This window comes from Vidua macroura, chromosome 29, assembly GCF_024509145.1.
Source record: "Vidua macroura isolate BioBank_ID:100142 chromosome 29, ASM2450914v1, whole genome shotgun sequence".
In the NCBI taxonomy this organism is placed as follows: domain Eukaryota; kingdom Metazoa; phylum Chordata; class Aves; order Passeriformes; family Viduidae; genus Vidua; species Vidua macroura.
In genome coordinates this window covers 599,095-620,639 of record NC_071599.1, presented here as the reverse complement: position 1 = coordinate 620,639, position 21,545 = coordinate 599,095, and the positions used below count along the sequence as shown (strand labels likewise).

Genomic DNA, 21,545 nt, shown 5'->3' with positions numbered 1-21,545 from the left:
ATTGCACTTGGGTTTGGGATTTTTTTTTTCCAGGTTTTCACCATTTTTATGGGTGAAAATCCCTTTTTTTAGGTTTTAAAATTTGTTTTCTCATTGAAACTCAGCCCAGGGGCCCTGGATTTGGGGTGGGGGGGGGGACAGTGGCACTTAGGGGGGGACCCCCACGGGGTGGAGAGGGAATGACCCCACCCCAAAATAAAAGAAACCCCTAAAATAACCCAAAAAATCAGTTTTTAGCCCCAAAAACCCGATTTGTCAAAGTGCTCCCGGGGTGAGATAAGGGGAGGTGGGGGGGGGAGGATTTTGGGGAGGGGGGAATTGAAAGGTGAAAATGGGGGGGGCGGGGAGCAGCTGGAAATGGTCAAAGCCAAAGAAAACACCCCAAAATTCCCCTTTCCTGGATATAAAACCCCACTAACCCCCACCCCCCTAAAAATCAGAGTAAACCCCAACTTTCCTTTGCCTCGGGGGGGGGGATTTTGGGAGTCCCACCCCCCCCGGGGTAAGTGCTCATTGAATTTTAGGAAGGGGGCTGGAGAGGGGCGATCAGGGGTGGGTTGGGATCCCGTCCCCCCCCCCCCCCCCCCCCGCGAATTGAGGGAGGCGGCGCTTGGGAATTGCACGAGAGGAGCGGGAATGGGGGAAAGTCAGGGAAAAGAGAATTGGCAAAATTCATGGAAAGCACAGAAAAATGGGAAGGGGGAGAGGGAGAGGGAGGGGGAGGGGAGGGAAGGGAAAGGAAGGGAAGGCTGAAGTGCAAATTGAGATTTTCTCGCGGCTCATTTTCTTGCTTTGGGTTGTCCTCGACACCCCCAGGGGACACCGAGACCCCGCCCAGCCAGTGCCACCCCCGGGGACAGAGGGGACATCAAAGATCCCACCCCCACGGTGCCACCCCTGTCACCCCCAGGGACCCCCTCCACTGTCCCTGGGGGACACAGGTGCCATTGGTGACCCTGGTGCCACCCGCGGGTGACAGAGGGGACAGGGAGGGGCGAGCGTGCCTCTGGAGCATGCAGGGACCGGGGACACGTGTGGGGACAGCTCTGGGGACAGCTCAGGGGACACTCACCCGCCCTGGCCGTGCCTTCGCTCCGCTGTCCGCTCTGGAGCCACCGCGTCCCCCCCACCGTGGGGACAAGGGACAGCGGGGACATCCCCGAAGGGGGCACCTCGAGGGATCCTTGGGGACATTGAGGGACCCCCGAGGGGTTCCTGGGGTGGGTCTGGCAGCGTCTGTCACCCCCCGGGGGACATCGGGATCGGAGCCGAGGGCTTGGGGCCGGCGTCTGCGGGATCCTCCTGCAGAGCCGAGGGGGACGAGGCCCCCCAGGATCGGGGCCAGGGGGAGGTGACACCCCGGGATCAGACCCGAAGGGGATTCATCCCCCCGGGATCAGTGCCTCCCCCCAGCAGGCGCCCCCCAAATCCCCCCGGAATCAGCACAGGCTGCCCCCCACCAAAATCCTCCCCCAGGGAATTGGGGAAGGTGCCCTTGCCAAAGTCTCTGGAAAAGGGAGAAAAAAGCTTTAACCATCCATGGAGCGAAGGGAGGCGGGGGGGGAAAAATAAGGAAAAAAGGGGGCCAAAAACAACCCACAACACAAGGAGAAAGCGGCGGCATTACAAAACGAGCGGCGGGGCCGGGGCTGCTCCGGCCGCGCGGGGAGCGACTCCCGGCCTGGAAAACCAAAGGAATTTCGGGCTGGGAATGGGGACAGGTCGCCATTTGAAATGTTTGTTTTGTCTGTTTTTGTTTTTGTTTTTTTTCCCACGTTTTCTGTTTGTTTCTCTTGGGTTCTCGTGGTCTGTTCTCCCCAGGAGCGGAGGCACCAGCGCGGCCCGGCACGGCCCGGCGGGAGGGTGGGGGCAGCCGGGGCTATTTCTGTCCGCTGATGGACTGGGATATGGAGCGGGGCGGGATCATATCCAGCAGATATTCCCGCTGCCGGTCCGCCAGGCTCGATGCTTTGTGGCCCCCAATGCCGGCGTTCAGGTATGCAATGTTCACTCCTGGGGGAAAGCGCGGATCCTCCGGCACCGGGCGGATCCCACGGATCCTCCCACAGATCCCGCCAATCCCATAGACCCCACGGATCCCACAGACCTCACAGATCCCATGGACCCCACTGATCCCATGGACCCCAGTGATCCCACAGACCCTATGGATCCCACCGATCCCACCACCCTGGAACCCCCACGGGGGAGGAAGGGCCAGAACAGGGCTGGTACAGGGTGGGAATTCCCAAATTCTGCCCTGAAATCCAGTGGGCGTGGCCTGAGCTGTCCCATCCCATGCCATGGATCCCATGCCATGGATCCCATCCCATCCCATCCCATCCCATCCCATCCCATCCCATCCCATCCCATGGATCCCATCTCATCCTATCCCATCCCATCCTGTACATCCCATCCCATCCTGTACATCCCATCCCATCCCATCTCATCCCATCCCATCCCATCCCATCCCATCCCATGCCTGTCCCACTCATCCCACCCCCATTCCCACCCCATGCCAAGGGAGTGGGGCCATACCTGGCATTCCCAGGAGCCCTCCAGCCACGGAGAGCTGCGGGGCCTGGGCGAAGTTGGAGAGCATGGAGCGGGCGGAGGTGGGAATTCCGCGCTGGAGGCTGCTCTGGGGCTGCGGGGCCTGCGGGACCGGACACGGGGGAAGCGTTGGGATGGTGCCACCCCGCGATGCCACCATCCCGTTATCCCCATTATCCCGCTCTCCCACCTGCCGGAGTGTGTGGTGCCGCAGGATCCCATCCTGTTTGCCGACGCTGGGCACAGCGGGCGCGGCCGTGGGCGACAGGGCTGCCTGCTGCTGCAGCCGCTGCTCGATCTCCTGCGGGAACACCGCTCGGATCGTGCCTCGGGAATGCCACCCATCAATGCCCACGGGAATGACATCCGCTCAAGCCCATGGGAATGCCATCCGCTCAATCCCACAGGAATGCCACCCACACAACCCCATAGGAATGCCATCCCATGAATGCCCAGGGGAATGCCACCTCTGCAATCCCATGGGAATGCCACCCATCAATGCCCATGGGAATGCTATCCATCAATGCCCATGGGAATGCCATCCCATCAATGCCCATGGGAATACCACCCCACTCAGTTCCTCAGGAATGCAACCCTGCTCAATTCCCATGGGAATGCCATCCCATTGAATTCCCTTGGGAATACCATTCCATTCAAATCCCATGGGAATGCCATCCCGCTCAATTCCTTGGGAATGCCAACCTGGCTGGTGATTGGATGAGCGGGATGGGATCCATGGGAACAATGGGATCCATGGCATAGAATCAATGGGATGGGATCAATGGGAATAATGGGATGGAATCAATGGGATGAATCAATGGGATCCATGGGATGGGATCAATGGGAATAAAGGGATGGGATCAATGGGAACAATGGGATAGGATCAATGGGAACAATGGGATAGGATCAATGGGAACAATGGGATGGGATCCATGGGAACAATGGGCTGGAATCAATGGGATGGGATCCATGGGAACAATGGGATGGGATCCATGGGATGGGATCAATGGGCCGGAATAGGATGGGGATAATGGAATGGGATGGGACAGGGTGGTTTGGGATGGTTTGGGATGGGATGAGCCAACTGGAAGGGGCCGTGCCAGGCGCTCCCCACCTGCTCCTGCTGCAGGGCCTTGACGAAGGCGTTCTTGAGGCGATTCGTGTGCTCGGCCTTGAGTGCCTTCTTCTGGTTGGAGGTCTGGCACTGCTCGCACAGGATCCGCCCGCCCTTCTCCTGCTTCCAGTGCGGCGTGAAATCCGTGCGGCACTGTGCGCACACAAACGGCTCCACGCGCGGCACTGCCGGGGCGCTCTTCCCTGGAACACAGCCACACAGCCCCCCCCCGCCTCAGCACCCAGCCAGAGCACAACGTCGGGCTGAAATCCTAAAAATTCCGACTGAAATCACAAAAAACTGGGCGGAAATACTGAAGTTTTTGGCGAATCGGCCAAAATCCTGAAAATTTGGTCTTAAAATCTCACAAATTTGACCTGAAATCCTCCAAACCTGTTAAAAACCTTTGAACCCACCCCAAAATTCCACAGCTTCCCCACCACCTCCTTCTAAAACCCTTCCACGCACCCCCCATATCCCACAACTTTGCCCTAAACCCCACAACTTCATCCCGAAATGCCAAGAATCAGAGGCTGAACTGCCCGGAATCCTCGGGATGAGCCTGGACAATGACCTTGGCTGTCGATGACGCTCTGCACCACCTCCTCCAGCCCCACCATGTAGATGAACTCGCTGTTGGCCGCGCTGGGCAGGAAGTGCAGAAGCGGCGCTGGCGGCTTCGGCGGCGGAATCTCCAGGAGCGTCTTCTCCAGCTGCTTCCGGAGCGCCAGCTTGGCGGCAGCCTGGGAATTGGCGGCGTCAGAGAGAGCGCTGGGGCTGGGGAGAGGGGAGGACACGCGGGCCACCGAGCCCGGCTGCATGTGGGACGCGAGGTTCATGTAGATGGCGGAGGACGACGAGCGCTGGCACGGCACCGAGGAGCCGGATTGCTGCGGAGGAGATGGGGTTAGGGCAGGAATTGGGGATTGCTGGGAGGGAATTTGGGATTAGGATGGGAATTTGGGATTGCTGGGAGCACCGGGCTCACAGAGCAGGGGCCGGGCAGCCCTCGGAGTGCCAGGAGCTGTCAGGGGGGGCACAAGGGCTGGGGAGTCCTGGGAATTGTGGAGGGGAGGTGTAAGCAGGGGTGGTTTTGGGGTGGAGGTCGTGGAAACCAGTCCAAACCAGTGCAGACTGGTACAAACCAGTGCTCAAACCAGTGCTGAACCAGCTCCGACTGGCCCAAACCGGTACAAACCGGTAAAAAACGGGTGCAAACTGGTACCAACCAGTGCCCAGGCAGTCCAAACCAGTGTCCAGGCAGTCCAAAACAGTGCCCAACCAGCCTAAACCAGTGCCCAGGCAGCCCAAACCAGTGCCCAACCAGCCCAAACCAGTGCCCAGGCAGCCCAAACCAGTGAAAACCAGTCCAAATCAGTACCCAGGCAGTTCAAACCAGTGACCCACCGGCTGGTAGTTGATGGCAGGGCTCATCCCGGGCGTGGAACTGCGGACCAGGCCGGGTTTCTGGGGCCCGCGCTGGCCCTGGAGCTGGGCGGGGCTGGGGGCGATGACGCGCTGGGACATCAACATGTGGGGCAGGGCTGAGCTGGCGGCCGAGCGGATCACGCTGTGGCCCTGCCAGGGAATCCACATGGAATCAGGGAATCAGATCCCACAGAACAGCCCCAGCCATCCCTCCCAGCGCTCCCTGAGCCCAGTAACAAAATTCCCTCATCCACGAATTCCCACTTATCCAGAATCCCAGTTAACCTCTAATGCCCCAAATCCCTCGCTTTTCCCCAGACTGTCCTGGATTTTACAGGATTTTGGCCCTTTCCCCAGCTCAAGCTGGCACATCCTTATTTCCTGTGGGAGGCTGGAATTCCTCCGTGGTCAAGGAGAGAGGCAGAAATCCATGGAGCAAACACTTCCAGGGGCTTTTCCTTTGGGAGCAGTAGGAAAGCTGCAGGCCTTGGAGAATTTCCACCATCCTCATCCCACTCCAGCTGGGACACCAGACATTCAGAGGATCATGGAACATCCAGCTCCACAAGGATCACTGAGTCTAATTCCTGACAAACCCAAATCCAACCCCAAGGAACTGAGGGAATTCCCCCGCCTCTTGGAAAAAGCCCCTCAGCTCTTTGTGCACCCACCGAAATCAGCATTTTCCAGGAAAAACGGGAATGCTCACCTGTAATGTCCTTAAATTCTGTGGCTCCACCCCCTGAGCTCCGGGCCGGGAGGGGATCTTGGACAGGCCCTGCTGCCCCACGTGGGTGGGGGATGGCTGCACGATGGACGCGGCGTTCTGGACAACGGGAGTCTGGGGGGGCAGGAAGGAGACCCAGGATGAGCATTCAGAGTGGGAATCCAGGGGCAGAGCTGTGGGTTTGTCTTCTCAGAGTGGGGATCAGTGACGGAATCCCACAGGTAGAGTGGAGGCTCCGTGTCCACCCCTTCCCTGTTATCCCGCCCATGCCCATCCTTCACCTTCTGCACCACGTTTTCCTTCTGGAGTTGGCTCTGCCGCAGCTTCTTCAGGAGCACCAGCCGGGCCTCCTCCAGCCGCAGCTCGTCCCGGAGCTGCTTGATCAGCTGCTGCCGCTCCTCCAGGCTTTTCCCCTGGAAAACGCCAGACACCGGGCACAGCGTGAGCAAGGGAGACGGGGGGAAGCTGAATCCAAGCGGGAATTTGGGCCACAGGTGCAAGAACCTGGGGGGGCTGCACCTGGAATTTGCTGAGAAACACCCTAAATCCTTCACACCCCCCCTCACCCCGTGCCTTTCCCGGGACAGAATTCCCGTTCCCTCACCTTGAACATCTCCAAGTTGGCCGCCTTGAGCCGCTCCTCCATGCGGGAGCTGGAGCGGGGACTGGAGGCCTCGTTGTCTGACAGGACAATGATGTCTGGGGATGGGGTCAACCGGCCCCGGTCCTGGTCACTGCAGGGGGGAAAGGAATCCCGGTGAACCAGGAATTTGGGGCTTGGGGAGCTCCACTGAGCCAGAAATGTGGGATTTTGGGAGCAGAACCCCCCTCATTCCATCATGGATCCGGAGCAGCACGGCTCCCATGGACACCAGGAGGGAAGGGCTCCCTCAAAAGCACTCCCTCACCCCCAGGTCCCCCTCCAGGATGCAAATCCCACCTGGGAATCAGGTGGGAATCAGGAGCGTGTCCTGGTGCTGGGATGGGAGGGAATGGCAGGGATACTCCAGCCTGGAATTGCTCGTCCTCACTGCGGTGGAAAAGGGGCTGAGCCTCCTCCATTAACGGCACCACTCCAAGCCTATCCCAACCCAAATCTATTGGAGAAGCTCATTCCATAAAGGAAAACCTGCACGAATATCTAACTGATCCATCACCGGGACTGGGACACCAAAGGAGCAGCAGGGAAAAGAAATAAACCAAAAATCAGTGGTGGAGTCCAGCAGTATCCAGGCGGGATCATCCCGGGGAAGGAGACTCCAAGAAAAGCCCTTTACTACCCTGGATTTCATTCCTGCTGCTGGAGAGCCTTGGAAAACTGTGGGATAATCCTGCTCAGAGGTAATTCCGGCTCCCTGGAAGGTCCCTGGAGTGAGGGGAGACCATGGAATATCTCATCCCAAACTGTGAGCTCTGAACACCCAGGAGGGAGCCCAGAGCCGAATCCCAGCTCCCAGGTTTGGCTGCTCCGAGGGTGGGAAGATGCTCAGAGCTGGGATTGCCTTCATCTTCCAAACATTCCAGCTGTTTTTGTGGATAATCCGAAGCACTGGGGCACGGAGCTGCCCCTGCTCCAGCAGAGAAATTCCAGAGCATCCTGAGGAGAAGGAACCAGTGGGAGCACATCCAGGCAAAGCAGGCTGCATCCCAGGAGTTCCAAACTGGGCTGGCAAATCTGGATGGCACTTTCCTGGATGAGGGCTGTCCTACAGCTCCTGGGGATAATTCTGCAGGAGCATCTGGGTACATCCAGGCTGGATTACTGACATTCCACCAGGGGAATAAGGCAGAGCCAGAGTCCAAATCCAAGAGGGAAAATGGACCCATCCATGAGGAATCACCAACTGTCGGATTTCCTTTGTCCAGGGAAGAGCAGAACTCCAACAGAATCGCTGGAGGAGGAGCCACGGCGAGGGAGGCAGGCAGAGGTGAGGAGAGGTGGAGCACATTCCCAAGGAAAATCCAGGAATATGAGACATTCCCAGTCTCACTTCTCAACTCAGAGTGGAATATTCCCACCTCTTTCCAGGGCTGATTTCCTGATCCAAGTATCCATGTGCCATGCTGATGACCCACTGGGTAACCTCATATTGCACAATACCCAAGGAATTCCGCCCAGGATGCAGCCCACAACTCCACACTCGGAGCAGGACCCTTCAGGGACACCTCCCACTATCCCAGGCTGCTCCAAGCCTCATCCAGCCTGGCCTCGGACACTTCCAGGGATGAGAAATCCACAAATCCCAGGACATCCTATGCCACCCTCACAGGGAACAATTTCTGATTCCCTCCCGCTATCCTACCTGCCCTCTGTCTGTGGGAAGCCATTCCCTGTCATCCCACTGTTCCCAGGTCCCTCCCCATCTCTCAGCCTCACCAGAACAGGCTCTCCAGGACCTCCCAAATCCCATTTAATTCCCAAACCGGCTCCTCCCACCCCGCCAGACCCCGGAATTCCTGGCACCCACCTCCTTCTGGCGCTCATATCCACGGGCTCGTCGTTGATGTTCTCCTTGCCCGGCCGGGCCGCGCTCCGCCCATCCCCGTGGGGCCGCAGGCTCCCGTTGAGCTTCTCCTCGTAGCCCTTGATCCCATCCGGCTTCACCGGGAGCTCGTGGGGCACCTCCAGCCCCGCCAGGTCCTTGCGCTTGAGTAGTGCTAGCATCTTCAGCCTCTCCATGGCCTCGTGTCCCTCCATCTTGAGCCGCTTGGCCAGGACGTCCTCGCGCTCCTCCGCTGGCTCCAGGCTCCGCTTGAGCAGGTTCAGGCGCAGCGCGTCCTCCGTCATCCGGTCCATCCTGAGGGACAGGGACAGGGACACTGTCAGTGCCAAGGATCCCAGTGAATCCCTCCCCAGGATCCCCCCCCGAGCTCAGCTCGGCTTCCTCAGAGAGCTCCAATCTCCTCACGGAGCTCCAACACCTTGGAGATCTCTCATCTCCTTACAGAGCTCCGACCTCTTGGAGAGCTCCGATCTCCTCATGGAGCTCCAACGCCTCAGAGAGCTCCGATCTCCTCACAGAGCTCCGACTTCCCAGTCCCCATTCAGGTGAGAAGTTTCCCCCTCCAAAAGGCCCTGAAATTCCTGGGAATGGCAGCACAATCCCTCCTTTGGGATTAAACCCCATGGATGCGGCTCAGCAAGGAAGGGGAGCTGGGATGAACCCCCTCAGGAGCCCTGGAACACCAGGAAATCCCCCACCGCGTGGTTTTCCAGGCAGGAATGCTCAGCAGCTCTGGGGATGGAGGCTTGGGCAGGTCCATCCCCGCCCTCCCACCTCTCTGGCTCCCCCGCCTCAGCTCCAGGTGCAGGAAAACAGGCGGGAGCCACAGAGCCCATCCCAATCCCATCCCAATCCTGCTCCCAGGCTGATAAGGAACCAGCTCCAACAACAAAGAGCCACGGGAGCTCCACCTGCAAACCAGCTGGGCGAGGCCTTTCCCTGCGGAGCAGGGCCAGGGACCAGGACAAACACCTGGGGAATAGGTGGGAATTCCATGTGGCCGGCTCGGGAACATCAGGAATTCCTTGCTCCGCAGGGAACAGAAAGTGTCCCTGCTCAGAGCGGCCGGATCCTGGGCACCTGAAGCTGCTCCACACCTGCGTGGACCTAGCTTCGAGTCATTCTCGGGATAAAGCTTCCCCTGAGCCAAACTCCCTCCAGGAGGAGGCTATGGCTCGGGTACAAATCCCTGGAATGATGCATCCGTCCATCGGCACACGAGTTCAGCTCCCACTGGAGACAGCAGGAGCAGGGGAGGGCAGCAGAAAAACGGACGGAAATCCCAAATATGATCTGAAAAAAAGCTGGACAGAGCCTCCAAGGGAGCACCGAGGGCTCTTCCCTACCTGCTCATCCCGTCTCTCCACACGTCTCCCAAATTTAGCCCGGCAAGCCGGGACAGGCCGCGGGAGCTGCTCCCGCCCCCGTCCCGCAGGAGTGACCCCGGGGGGATCGGGGATGTTCCAGACACCCCGGGAGCGCTCGGAGCCACGCCCAGTGCTGCGGCTGGAGCCGCTGGGAGCACACCAGGATTGCGGGAGCGCAGCCAGGAACGGGCTCACGGCTGCTCCCGGGAAGGAGAGAGGAGGAGAAGGAGGGAGAGGTCTACAGGACCAACATCCCATGGGATAAGAGCTCCCCAGGGATACCTGAACCAAGCATGGAGCTGGGATCCAGCAGGGAGATCCAGGATCTCCTGGACCAACTTCCTGCTCGTCCTCTCCAGGGGTGGAAGGATCCCACAGGAATTCCAGAGACCCCCCCCAGTCCCTGCTCCATCACCAAGGTGGTCTCAAGGGCTCCCAACGCCTTCCCCTCTGGCATTCCAAACAAATCCAAAGTGCTGTTACCGGGAATGGGGCCCACCACTATTTAATCCACTCCAGAGGTTTTCCAGGCTCAGCCAGAACCAATAAAAATTAAATTAGGCTTCGGATTCAGTATTGAATGGGGCCCTTTGGCTGGAGGGGGAAGGGGAGGATCCACTGGGAATTTCCAGGGCACTGGGAAAGCCAGGGGAGAGCTCCTGATTCCATCCAGAAATCCGCAGCAAAGAGCAGGAATGATTCCAATCCCAGGAATTGATCTGGAGGTCGGAGAGGCGGGAGGCTCCGTGCTGGCCCCGCTCCGGTCTCGGCACATCCCAAACCGGATCATCTGGCCCCGCCACCCTCCTCCGGCACAGCCCCCGGGGATCTGGCACATCCCAGGGAACAGCCTCGGCCTCTCCCTTCAGCTTCACCTAAAAAAATCCTCCTCAATGGAACCAAATTCCCAAATGGTGGCAAAACTCATGGAAAACAGGAGCTAAATCCATGGTGTGCCTCCGACTGGGATCATCCCTGGGAGCACCTTCCCTGAGTGCCTGGAAACAGGAACCTGGAGCCGGGGCAGAGCCAAAATTCCAGAAGCTGCCAAAGTGGGATGAGCAGGGTCGGCTGGACTGGCCTTGGAATGCTTTCCAGGAATCCCAGTGTGCCGGACACGGCCTCGCTCCGTCCCGACGGCGATTCCCAATTCTCCGTGGGGATGCTGCTCCGACACCACGTGCTCCTCGGCACGTTCCGCTGGCTCCAGGCGCTTTTCCTGCTCCGAAGGGCCTGGCAGGACGGGTTTGGCGTTCACAGACAAACAAAGCAGCTCCCCGTTTTCCATGGATATTGGATGTGGTGCCCACAGGGAAAAAAATCCAACCAAAAAAAAAAAAAAAAAAAAACCTCCTCAGCGGGAGGATTTGAAAGGCTGGAACCAGTGAGTTGGGCCAAAAGAAGGAATATTCCAGGAAGAAGTGGGAATATCCAGGGAGAGATGCAGCCAGGAGGGAAAATATCCCGAGATTTACCCGATGGAATCCAGAACCAAGACTTGGCAGCACCAGGAGTTCATTCCAGCCGGAGTTTTACCCAGGGAGGTCCCAGCCCCTTCCCAGCCTTCTCGGAGGGTTTTCCATTGGGTCAATCCCCATGTTGGTCTTCCAGCCCCAATTCCCAGCCTCGGAGCCTCTGGAGCTCATGGAGGGGTTGTAATTCCTGATCCAGCACCGGGAACGATCCCTGATCCGCCAGGAACAATCCCTGATCCACAAGGAGTGATCCCTGATCCCCCACGAGGGATCCACATGCCCCCAGGTTTCCCCAGCCCCCTCCGGTTTCCCAACCCCACTTCAGCAGCGCTGGAATTCCGCTGGAGCTGAGGTGGATCCCTGGGATCCATGGGAGAGAGGATGAGAAACCAGGGATAAACCAACCCAGCACCTGCTCTGCTCCTTAGGAAGCCTGGGGTATTCCCAGGAAGAGGCACCTGCAGCGGGCTCAGGGGAATCAGAGCATCCCCCAATTTCCATTTGGGGCTGGAATGCCAGAATTAATCCCAGGAGAGACCCAGAATCCAAACCCAGCGTGACCCCTAACGCTCCACAGGGCATCCATCCCCAGAGCCAAGGTGCTCCAAGAGGCTCCAAACCCAGGGCATCACTTGGATGTGAGATTGACAGAACAAAACCCGTTCAAATCCGATTAAAATCCTGTTTTCCCGGGATCAGGGAGCAGGAACCAGTGAGATCCAACTCTTGCAGCTCACCTGGGTGCGCTCCCGCTGCCCGACCCCCCCCTGAATCCCAGGATCCCGTGTCAAGCCCTGGTGATCCCATGGGAAATCCACAGGGCTGGCTCCTCATCTGGAGCCGTCTGGCTGCAATCCTGCTCTGGGGGCTTCCCGGAGCCCAGCACGAGGCGGCTCCGATTCCATCTGGGCTCGGCACATCCCGACGTCGGCATCGTAAATCGCGTTCCGGCACAGAACACAAAATGGCTGGCTCCCAGGGCGAGCATTCCCAAGGAACGCCAGGAAAAGGATAATAACCTAAAAAGGTAATTAGGATTTAACGGCTTGGTGGCCAGGAGTGGGGTCCGGAGCGGGATCCAGGAACGCCGCTGGAAAGGGAAGGGAAAAAGGCTCCACGGCTGAACAAAAACCACACTGCTCCCAATCCTGCTGCTCCGGGGACGTGGCCAGGAATCCCAAGGAACGCCCGGCTCCGTGCAGGAATTCTGAGGCAGGTAAGGGAGGCTGAGGGTGGCTCGTGGAGATTTTCTCCGGAGCAGGAGGAGCACCGGGTTTAAAGCAACACCAGAAAAGCCCTAAGAACGGCCCCGGAGCCACCCCAGAACCCACACGGCTGCTCCCGGGAGGGAAACGGAACGGGAATACAACGAAAGATTTGGGAAGACAAATGGAAGGGTCAGGATGGGAGCGGGCACCAGGATGTGGCAGAGTGGGAATTCCTACGGAGCAAACTGCTCCAGGAGTTCTGCTGCTCCTGAATCCCAACGTGGGGACAGCTGTCCCTGCTCTGACACGCCAGTGCCAGACCCTGGATCCCCCCGATTCTGGATCTCCCAGACTCTGGATCTCCCTGATTCCGGATCTCCCAGACCCTGGATCTCCCAGATTCCGGATCGCCACCACCCGCTCGGGATGTCCCCAGATTCTGCAACTCTGGGTCAAGTACAAAACTAACAATGGGAAGCAGGAAAAGCAGGAAAGGAAGAAAATCCTCCCTCCCAAAAAGTGCTTCCCTTCCCTCCTAAGTTTGTGCTCTTGTCCAACTCCATTTCTTGGGAGCAGGAAATGCCGGTGGCGTGTCCGGCACGACGGGCCTCACACCTCGTCCCACCCCAGGATTTTTGGGATGTGGGAGGAGAGTGGGAATTCCAGAAGCTGCTTCATGCCCTGAAATGGGGGGGAAAAGACCCAAAAACTCCACAAAGTCTGAAAGACAGATAAAAAAAATTCCAGGGGATCTGGCTGGGACGGCCTGTTTTGGGAAAAGCCAGCTGGAAAACGCTCCAGGAAAATAAAATCCGATAAAAAATGATGGGATGGAAGGTGGGGGGGGGAGGGAGCGCCCAGCCCCGGCCCCCTCCCCATCCGGGATGACGCAGACTTCCCAGGCTTCCTTATATAACGCTTCCCGATTTCCTCGACTGCGGGAGCTGCCTTTGTGCGGCCGCTCCGGCTCCAGCAGGCCATCGATCACCAATTAATAACCCAATCGATAATTAAATCCATCACCACCGGGAAGGGGGGTGGGCAGGGGGGGTGTGACATCGATCCAAGGCATGGTTATTCCCGGTATTTTTGTCACCTCTCCAGTCAGCGCCGGGGAGGGTGGGATTGGAGCATTCCGGAGGAATAGCGATGGTGGGAGCATGGATGAGGTGGGGAAGGAGGGGGAGGGAAGGGAGAAGGGAATCACGGATCGACTCTGACAGCAAATCCCAGCACCAGTGCTCGTTTTCTCCTTAAAACACTCCCTCGAGACATTCCCAAAAAATAAAACAATAATAATAAAAAAAAAAAAAAAAGCAGCAGTGAACAGAAAAAGCAGCTCCGCTCATCCGTAAAAGAGCCCCCCTTTTGTCCGGTCTGAATTCCCGACAAAAACCCGGGATGGTCTCACACGGATACTTACAGGTACAATATTCCCGCTGCCTGGAGTTGCCAGGAAAACGAGGGGGCAGCGCGGGGGGGCCCGGGAGCGGCGGGAGGCGGCCGGGGCCGGCGAGGGCCCCGCGCTCCATCGCCCGCGGAGCCGCAGCCGCAGCCGGAGCCGGAGCCGCGCTCCGAGCGGGCCCTTCCCTGCCAATCATGCGCGTTCTGTTTTATTAAACAAAAGAAAAGGGGGGATGCTGACTTTTTTTCCCATGATGCCTCGCGGGGCAGGGAAAAAGAGAAGGGAGGGAAAAAAAAAGGGAATTAAAAAAAAAAATTTTTTTTGAATGAAAAAAAAAATTTAACCCCCTCCCCCCCCCCCAAAAAAAAAAGAAGAAAGAAAAAAAAAATTATTCCGGTCGCGACCGGTTTGGCACCTCCCGATGTGGAAGTGGTTCTGGATTTTGGGGGGGGTTAATTTTTCCTGGGATTTCGGCGCTGGCACGGCCGCCCCCTCCCCGCTCCCCCTCCCCCCGCTCCTGGCCCCCCGCCAAACTTTGTCTTCATTCATGGAAGCTCCTTCTCTCCCCTGGAATTTTAACTGTTTCCCTCCCAAAAAGGAGGGTTGGGGCCGCGACGCTGCCGCCTGGATCTGGGATCCACCCCTCCCGTTCCCAAAAAAAAAACCGCGGCCAGAGGTTGGATCCAGCGGTGGAGCCGCTGGAAGGGAGAGGATGCCGAGGGATCTGGGAATGTGCCGAGGGATCCCAGGGAATGTGTAAAGGGATCCCAGAATGAGCCAAGAGATCCGGGAATGAGCCAATGGATCTGGGAAGGAGCCGAGGGATCCCAGAATGGGCAGAGGGATCCAGGAATGAGCCGAGAGATCCCAGAATGGGCAGAGGGGTCCAGGAATGTGCAGAGGGATCCCAGAATGTGCCGAGGGATCCCAGGGAATGAGCAGAGGGATCCTGGAATGAGCAGAGGGATCCCAGGGAATGTGCCGAGGGATCCCAGGGAACTTGCCCAAGGATGTTGATGAAGATGCTGGAGAAGATGCTGAGGAATGTGCCAGGAAGACACCGAGGGATGTCAATGAAGATGCCAAAATCCTGGCAAAGAGACCAAAGGAAGGCATGGAGGAGACGCTGAGGGACGCAAGGAAGATGCCAAAGGGTCCCGGCAAAGATGAGCAGGTGAAGATGCCTGAGGAGATGCCCAGAATTCCGTGAAGATGCCAAGGAATGCTGGAGAACCCCCGGTCAGGAGGGGCTGGGAGATGCCAGCTGCGGGGCTGGCCCTGGAGGAGGATCCTGCAGGATTCTGGCTGTCCCGAACCTCCTGAAGCATCTGAGCTGGTCCAGCCCAATTCCAGAGGTGCCCAATTCCCACTCTGGGGCTGAGTGTGTCCCAAGGAGGGAGTAACAGGAATAGGATGGGGACAAGTCTGGGGCCTTCTTAAGGAATTAACGAGTGCTTGGAGCGTTCACCACATGGAGAAGCTGGGAGACGGAGAATGCCAGGGATGGAGAATCCCAGGGATGGAGAGCCCAGGAGATGGAGAATCCCAGGGATAGAGAATCCAGAAGATGGAGAATCCCAGGGATGGAGAAGCCAGGAGATGGAAAACACGGTTTTAAACTAAAACACAGCAGATTGAGGCTGGATATTTGGAATTCCTTAGCCAAAGGAATATCCTTACCCTTATTCCAGCACTCCCTATGAGGGTGGGGAGGCCCTGGCAGAGGTTATCCCAGGAATCTGAGGCTGCCCCATCCCTGGAAGTGCTCAAGGCCAGGCTAGACAGGGCTTGGAGCGGATGGAAGGTGACAGATTCCCCCAAAACACCGCGATAATCCCATAATCCCCAAAATCCATGGCTTTATTCTAGCCCTGAGGTGTGGGAGTCTGGGAATTCCGTAGCACTCCAGCACTGGAACCCCCAGTTTCTCTTTATTAGATAAAATGGAACAATTTGGTTTCCAAAGGGGGAAAGGATTAATTAGCTTTAATTGCATGCTCGTTTCCATGGATTTATCAGCTAATGAGGGGGTGGGATGGGCCCTGGAATGATTTATTCCAGGCTGTGTCCATGGAAAATGCAGAGGGCACAGGAGAGCAGCAAGTTCCTTTATTTCTCCATTCCCTGTTTTTTCAGGACCATTCCAGGCTGTTTCCATCCTCCCCCTCCTCCTCGGGCCCTTCCATCCCTGTTTTTGCTGGTTGGGGATTCGGGAAGGGATGGAATCCTTCCCAGCACACTCAGGGAGGTTGATCCCTCCCATCCCTGCTCCTGCCCTGGCTGCCATCCCACTGCTCCAACCTTTCCAATGGATATTCCCAGCCAGGATAGGCAAAGGAAGAGCTAAAACTTCATTTAATTGGATTTGGGGGTTTTCCCCTATGGATCCATTCCCTGGGAGCTTCTGTTTCCAGGCTGAAAAGGTCTTTGAGGAAGTGTCCGACCAGAGCTCCTTTTATCCCAAATCCAAAGGATTCCTGGATTTTCCCCGCTGGTGCATCTCCCCCAAAACAGAGAATTCCTGGATCCAACTCCCTTCTCCTAAACCGACAGCACCCGGCATCGGCGCCATCCCTATCTGGCCTCAGGCCGACACCACGTACTCAGGAAGAGATTCCAGGAAAACTGGAGGATGATTAAGCAGGGAAAAGGATGATTTTCCCCCAAATTGCCATCCAATGGGAATCCAAAGCCGGCTGATCTCCAGGGAAGGCATTGCTCAAGGAGGTTCCACCACAAACTCAACGTGGCCGAAGGATTGCCAGGATGCGACCCCAGGAACGTGGGAATGCATGATTCTATTCCTATGGATTCATCCCAACCCCAGCTGGGATTAATCCCTCCAGAACGTGTCCTTTGCCTGATGGGAATTCGGGATTCCCATCCCAGCGCTATCCCAATGGACAGTGGTGCCATTCCCACCCACATCCAGCAGCTCCAACTTCCCAGTGCAGCACTTCCAGGTAAAACCAGTGAGTTGGGTTCTGGGATTTCCTCAATCTTTCCATTGGAAAACCAGGCCTGGGAGTCTTCCCGCTCTTCCAGCCCACGGCAGGGTCATTCCAAATGCTCCGGTGACTCCAAGGCAGGATTTGCAGGAATTCTTGTAAGGAACAACCAACCAGCCTTGGGAATGCCCCCATCGCACAAGGAGGTGTTGGAATTTGCCAAGGCTCCAAGACTTAATTGGAATCCAGGATTTAATAAAGAGGAAAATCCACCAAGTTTGGAGTTACTCAAGAAGGACCACAGGATCATTTGGGAATTCCCTGGAATTCTGCATCACTCCGATTGCCGCCTTTTCTCTCACAAGTCCCCACTGTGGAGGCAGCACAGGGCAGATATTGGGATGTGCTTGAGGAGCAGGGAAATTCCTCATGGATACGGGAGGAGCTTCTCCACCTGCACCTCTCATCCTTGAGGTGGGTTGGAACTGGGAGCAAACTGGGAACAGCCAAGATTCCCAACCCTTCCTTCAGCCAAGGACCCAACCTGGACGAATCCTCGGAGCATCGACCTTAAAATTCCCTGGGGGCCATGGATCCTGCGGGGAACAGCCCGAGCAGGTTTTCCAGCCAGGCCCTCCCTAAAAACCGGGATTTGGGGAGCACACCTGGAGGTCTGGTCCTGGAGTCTGGGGAACTTCAGGTGGATTCTGGAGAACTTTTCTTGCTTGCAACCGACTGAGAAACCAAAACTGGATCCTGGGATGGATGGCAAGGAGCAGCCTCCCCTTCCCACAGGGACACACGGCTTTGGCCCAGTCTCATCCCAAAAAATACCAGGATTCATGCATCCATCTTCTGAGACTCCATGAAAATGAAGCCCAAATTTTATTGGGAAGAACACACCAGGCGTGGAAAACGCACACAAATCCAACCCTTCCATCACCCACGGAACTGGCGCGGATTCCGTCGGGATTCCAAAATGGGACAATTTCAGGATTCAGCCCCAAAATCCACACTCAAACCTCACCGAGTGGAATCTATGGGGCAGGGATGGGAGAACATGGATGCAGTAAGGATCCATGGAAATAAAACCCGGCCTCCTCGGGGCTAATTTTAGGCTTGGAAGTGCCGCTCCCAACACCCTCCGGATTCCAAAGGCTGGTGCTGCTCTTCAGAGGGATTTCAGGCATATTCCAGATACCACCATCCCAAATGCCTGGGTAAGATTCCCTGTCCAAGGGGCAGAGACGCAACACTGGGATCTGAAGGGGGGAGTGATCCCATTCCCCCAGCCCATCCCGCTCATCCCGAATCCGCCAGCGCCAGGAAGCGCTGCGTTCACGGGAAATTCACGGGGAATAAAAAAGAACCGAGCCCAGCGCTGCAGCCTCTTCCTGACCCACTTCCCATGGATCGGGATGAGCTCCTCCAGCTCTGCAACAGCACCGAGGTGCCCAAAAACCCAGAACCAGCAGGATGGGGAGCGGTGCCCAGATTCCATCTGGTGATGACACAACAGGGCAGCTCCTTATCAGGAATGGGCCGGGATATCCTTGAACGTTCCCTGTGTCCTGCTGGAAGGAGCATCTGGAGCTGTTAAAACCATTGGAGAAGGAGCCTTGCTATGGAGCCAGGCTGGGAGAGCTGGGATTACCCAGCCTGGAAAAGGGAATATCCAGGGAGACCTTGGAGCATCTTCCAGTAGCCAAAGAGGCTCCGAGGGCTGTGAGGGACAAGGACATGGAGTGGCAGGAGAAGTGGGAATGGCTTGAAGTTGGGAAAGGGGAGATTTAGGTGGGATATTGGGAAGGAATTCCTGCAGAGAAATGTGGGTGCTTCCCAACACGTCCCATCCCGAGATGCTGCAAAATGCAGAATATCCCTAAAAACCTGGAAAAGAGCCTAAAGCACCAACAAAACCCACGGCAAACACAACCCCAGCTGTCCGTGGCTGCACTCCCCAGGACTACGGAGCAGAATTCCAAGATCTGTGTGAAACCCAAACCCACAGACTTCCACCAGGAACACTGATGGAACAAGGAGCATTTTGCTATTGGATAGGGAAGAGCCAAGCATGGAAAACTGTCAATGAACTGGGAAATAATCAGGAAAAAGCTGAAGTGACTGATTTTCCTCAGATCCTGGCACGGCGAGCGAAGGGATCTGGGAAATTCCTCTCCTGAGCGGTGGATCCCGACCCCCCTTGGGACATGACATTAGAGGGGAAGGTGCTTCCAAGAAGATCCTGAGTGGGATAAATCCTGCCAAGCAGGTATTCCTGTCCCAGGAACACCTGAGGGGAGGCAGGATGCTCCAAGAAGAGGACGCTGGAAGATGGATGGATGCTCCCATCAGCACCGGCCTCGTGACCGGGAAAGGCGCCAGGAGAAGGTGGCACCAAGATCCCAAAGGATCAGAGCCATGGCACGGAGCCCTCGGATGGATCCCAGCGGCTCCGACAGAATTCCATCCTGGATCTCTGGCAGGCACTCCCTAGGGATGGATACACCAGCTCCGTTTCACCCCAACACCAACTGCGGCGTCATGGATGTCCCAAATCCTGGGATGTGCCAGGGTCTCCCAGAGTGGGCACCCCCCAATCCTTAAAACCCCTGAAATTCTCAAAAAAACCCACGGCTGCCTCTGCGATCAGCCCCATCCCCCACCCGGGAGCACCGAGGAACAGGAGTCAAATCCTCCCACACTCCTGCCAGGAGGAGGCTGTTCCCATTCCCGTGCTCCCCCTTCCTCCTCCTCCTCCTCCTCCCGCCCGGCAGCGGCTGAGGAAGCTCCAGAAAATCAAATGGATATTAAAAATAAAATAAAATTAAATAAAATTTAAAAGAAGATCAGAAGCGCTTTGGAAAAGCCAATTGATCCCGGCACATCTGTACGCCGCCGCTCTTCCTCACTGCTCCCAGATTCCCAAATCTCCTCCTCCTCCTCTCTTCCCGGCAAACCACCCCCTCCCCCCGCCATCACAGATCCCTTTTCCAGGCTCCAAGGGGAGGGGAAAGCGCCCAAACGCCTCAATTTTGGGAATCTGGGGAAGGATTCTCCTCGGCAGCAGAAATCCTCATCCTTGGGAGGAGAAATCCTCTCGGATCTCCTCCTGGGAGAGGATCCAACTCCCCAGATGTGGGTGAGGAAGGGTCCATGCCCCCACCCCCACGTCAGTGCAGTGTTTTCATCCCAATCCCACCCAAAAACCGGGAAGGGGCGCGGGCAGTGCCCGCGGGGCATCGCCGGAGCCTCCTGCTTATTCCAGGGATGGCAAAGTTTCCCTGCTGGCTTTGAGCTGGGGAAGCAGCACCGGGAAGTGATGGGGGGGGGCAGCAGGAAAAGAGGGAGAATCCCGCGGGGCGGAAATCCTGGATGAGGCCAGGAGCCGCTTCCAGCGGGGAATGGGGAAACGGCGCGGAAAGGATCGGGAACCGCTCCCGAATCCCGGCGCAGACGGCAGGAAACAAAGGGGGGCTCGCAGGGGGTCGATCCAGGAGGTTCCCGGCATCCGCCCCCCTAAATCCCATCGGGAACCCCACGGGCCGCCCCGCCCCTCCCCCGTTTTCCCGGGGGATTCCCCGGCGCTCCCCAAACCTCCCGGGCTCACCCCCAAAATCCTTCAGCTCTGCTCCCCAAAATCTGAGCTCTACCCCCGAACCTGAGCTCTGCTCCCCAAAATCCCGGAGCTCTGCTACCCCAAAATCCCTGAGATCTGCCACCCCAAAGTCCCTGAGCTCTGCCCCCCAAAATCCCTGTGCTTTGCTCCCCCAAATCTCTCAGCTCTGCTCCCCCAAATCTGAGCTTTGCTCCCCAAAATCACTCGGCTCTGCTCCCCAAAAAGCCCTGTGCTTTGCTCCCCCAAATCTGAGCTCTGCTCCCCAAAATCCCGGAGCTCTGCTCCCCCTAACGCGAGCTTTGCTCCCCCAAATCCCCGAGCTCTGCTCCCCCAAATCCTTGAGCTCTGCTCCCCCAAACCCGAGCTCTGCTCCCCCAAATCCCTGGGCTCTGCCCCCCAGAATCCCTGTGCTTTGCTCCCCCAAATTCCTGGGCTCTGCTCCCCCAAATCTCTCCCCCAAATTCCCGAGCTGTGCTCCACCAAATCCGAGCTCTGCTCCCCCAAATCTCTCCCCCAAACCCGAGCTCTGCTTCCCGAAATCCCCGAGTTCTGCTCCCCCAAATCTCTCCCCCAAACCCGAGCTCTGCTCCCCTAAACCCGCGCTCTGCCGCCGCCCAACCCCTCGGGCTCTGCCCCCCAAACCCGAGCTCTGCGCCCCCAAGGCACAGCCCAGACCGCCCGCAACCCCGCGGGCTCTGCCTGCTGCTCGCAGCCCCCCCCAGATCGCCCCTCAGCGCCCCCAAATCCCCCCCCATCCCCCGGCTCTCGCCCCCCCCCCTCCGCCAGGCCCTGCCCCGCCCCCGCCGGGCCCGGCCCCGCCGCCCCCGCGGGCCTCACCTGGCTCGGGGGTCGCGGGGGGTCGCGGCGGGTTCCCGGCGTCTCACGGCGTCTCCCGGTGGATTCCCGGCGGATCCCGGCGGGTCCCGGGGGGTCCCGGGGGGTCCCGGGGGTCCCGGGCCGGGCGGGCGGAGCAGACGCGGCCGCCGCCGAGCGCAACCGGCACCACCACAAACAATGCCGCTGATTGGCCGCCGCCGCCGCCGCGCCCGCCCCGCCTCCCGACCCCAGCCGCGACGCCCATTGGTGCGGCGTCCAGACTGGCAGGAATTCTCACCAATCGAATCGCTGAAATCCGCTTTTAACCCGCCTCCCAGAGTCTATTGGCTGACTCAGCAAAGATTGACGTCCCGCTGCACCAAT

The 21,545-nt window shown here is 57.9% G+C and overlaps 1 protein-coding gene across 2 annotated transcripts; it reads right to left on the bottom strand.

Annotated features, from left to right (window-relative positions):
- Positions 1–1,724: 1,724 nt before the first annotated feature.
- On the bottom strand, positions 1,725–21,361 carry GATAD2B (GATA zinc finger domain containing 2B). 2 transcript variants are annotated; one of them, XM_054000916.1, is made up of 11 exons: positions 21,183–21,361; positions 8,288–8,617; positions 6,424–6,553; positions 6,101–6,232; positions 5,802–5,933; positions 5,072–5,242; positions 4,239–4,554; positions 3,665–3,867; positions 2,741–2,851; positions 2,536–2,653; positions 1,725–2,013 (listed from the first exon to the last, which is right to left on the bottom strand). In XM_054000916.1, exons 2-11 carry the CDS (start codon positions 8,614–8,616, stop codon positions 1,880–1,882), a joined length of 1,776 nt encoding a protein of 591 aa, XP_053856891.1. In that variant the 5' UTR covers position 8,617; positions 21,183–21,361; the 3' UTR covers positions 1,725–1,879. The 2 variants fall into 2 exon arrangements, with proteins under 2 accessions (XP_053856891.1, XP_053856892.1); XM_054000917.1 differs by lacking the exon at positions 21,183–21,361 and adding an exon at positions 13,797–13,864.
- Between the last annotated feature and the right edge of the window lie 184 nt (positions 21,362–21,545).

What these genes read in the sequence shown, in the direction of transcription:
- GATAD2B (XM_054000916.1), bottom strand. Translation starts at nt 8,616, where the DNA reads ATGGACCGGATGACGGAGGACGCGCTGCGCCTGAACCTGCTCAAGCGG. An exon ending in CCAACTTGGAGATGTTCAAG is followed by an intron (nt 6,233 to 6,423) that starts GTGAGGGAACGG and finishes GGCGTTTTCCAG; the next exon opens with GGGAAAAGCCTGGAGGAGCG. An exon ending in CTGCCATCAACTACCAGCCG is followed by an intron (nt 4,555 to 5,071) that starts GTGGGTCACTGG and finishes TCTCCTCCGCAG; the next exon opens with CAATCCGGCTCCTCGGTGCC.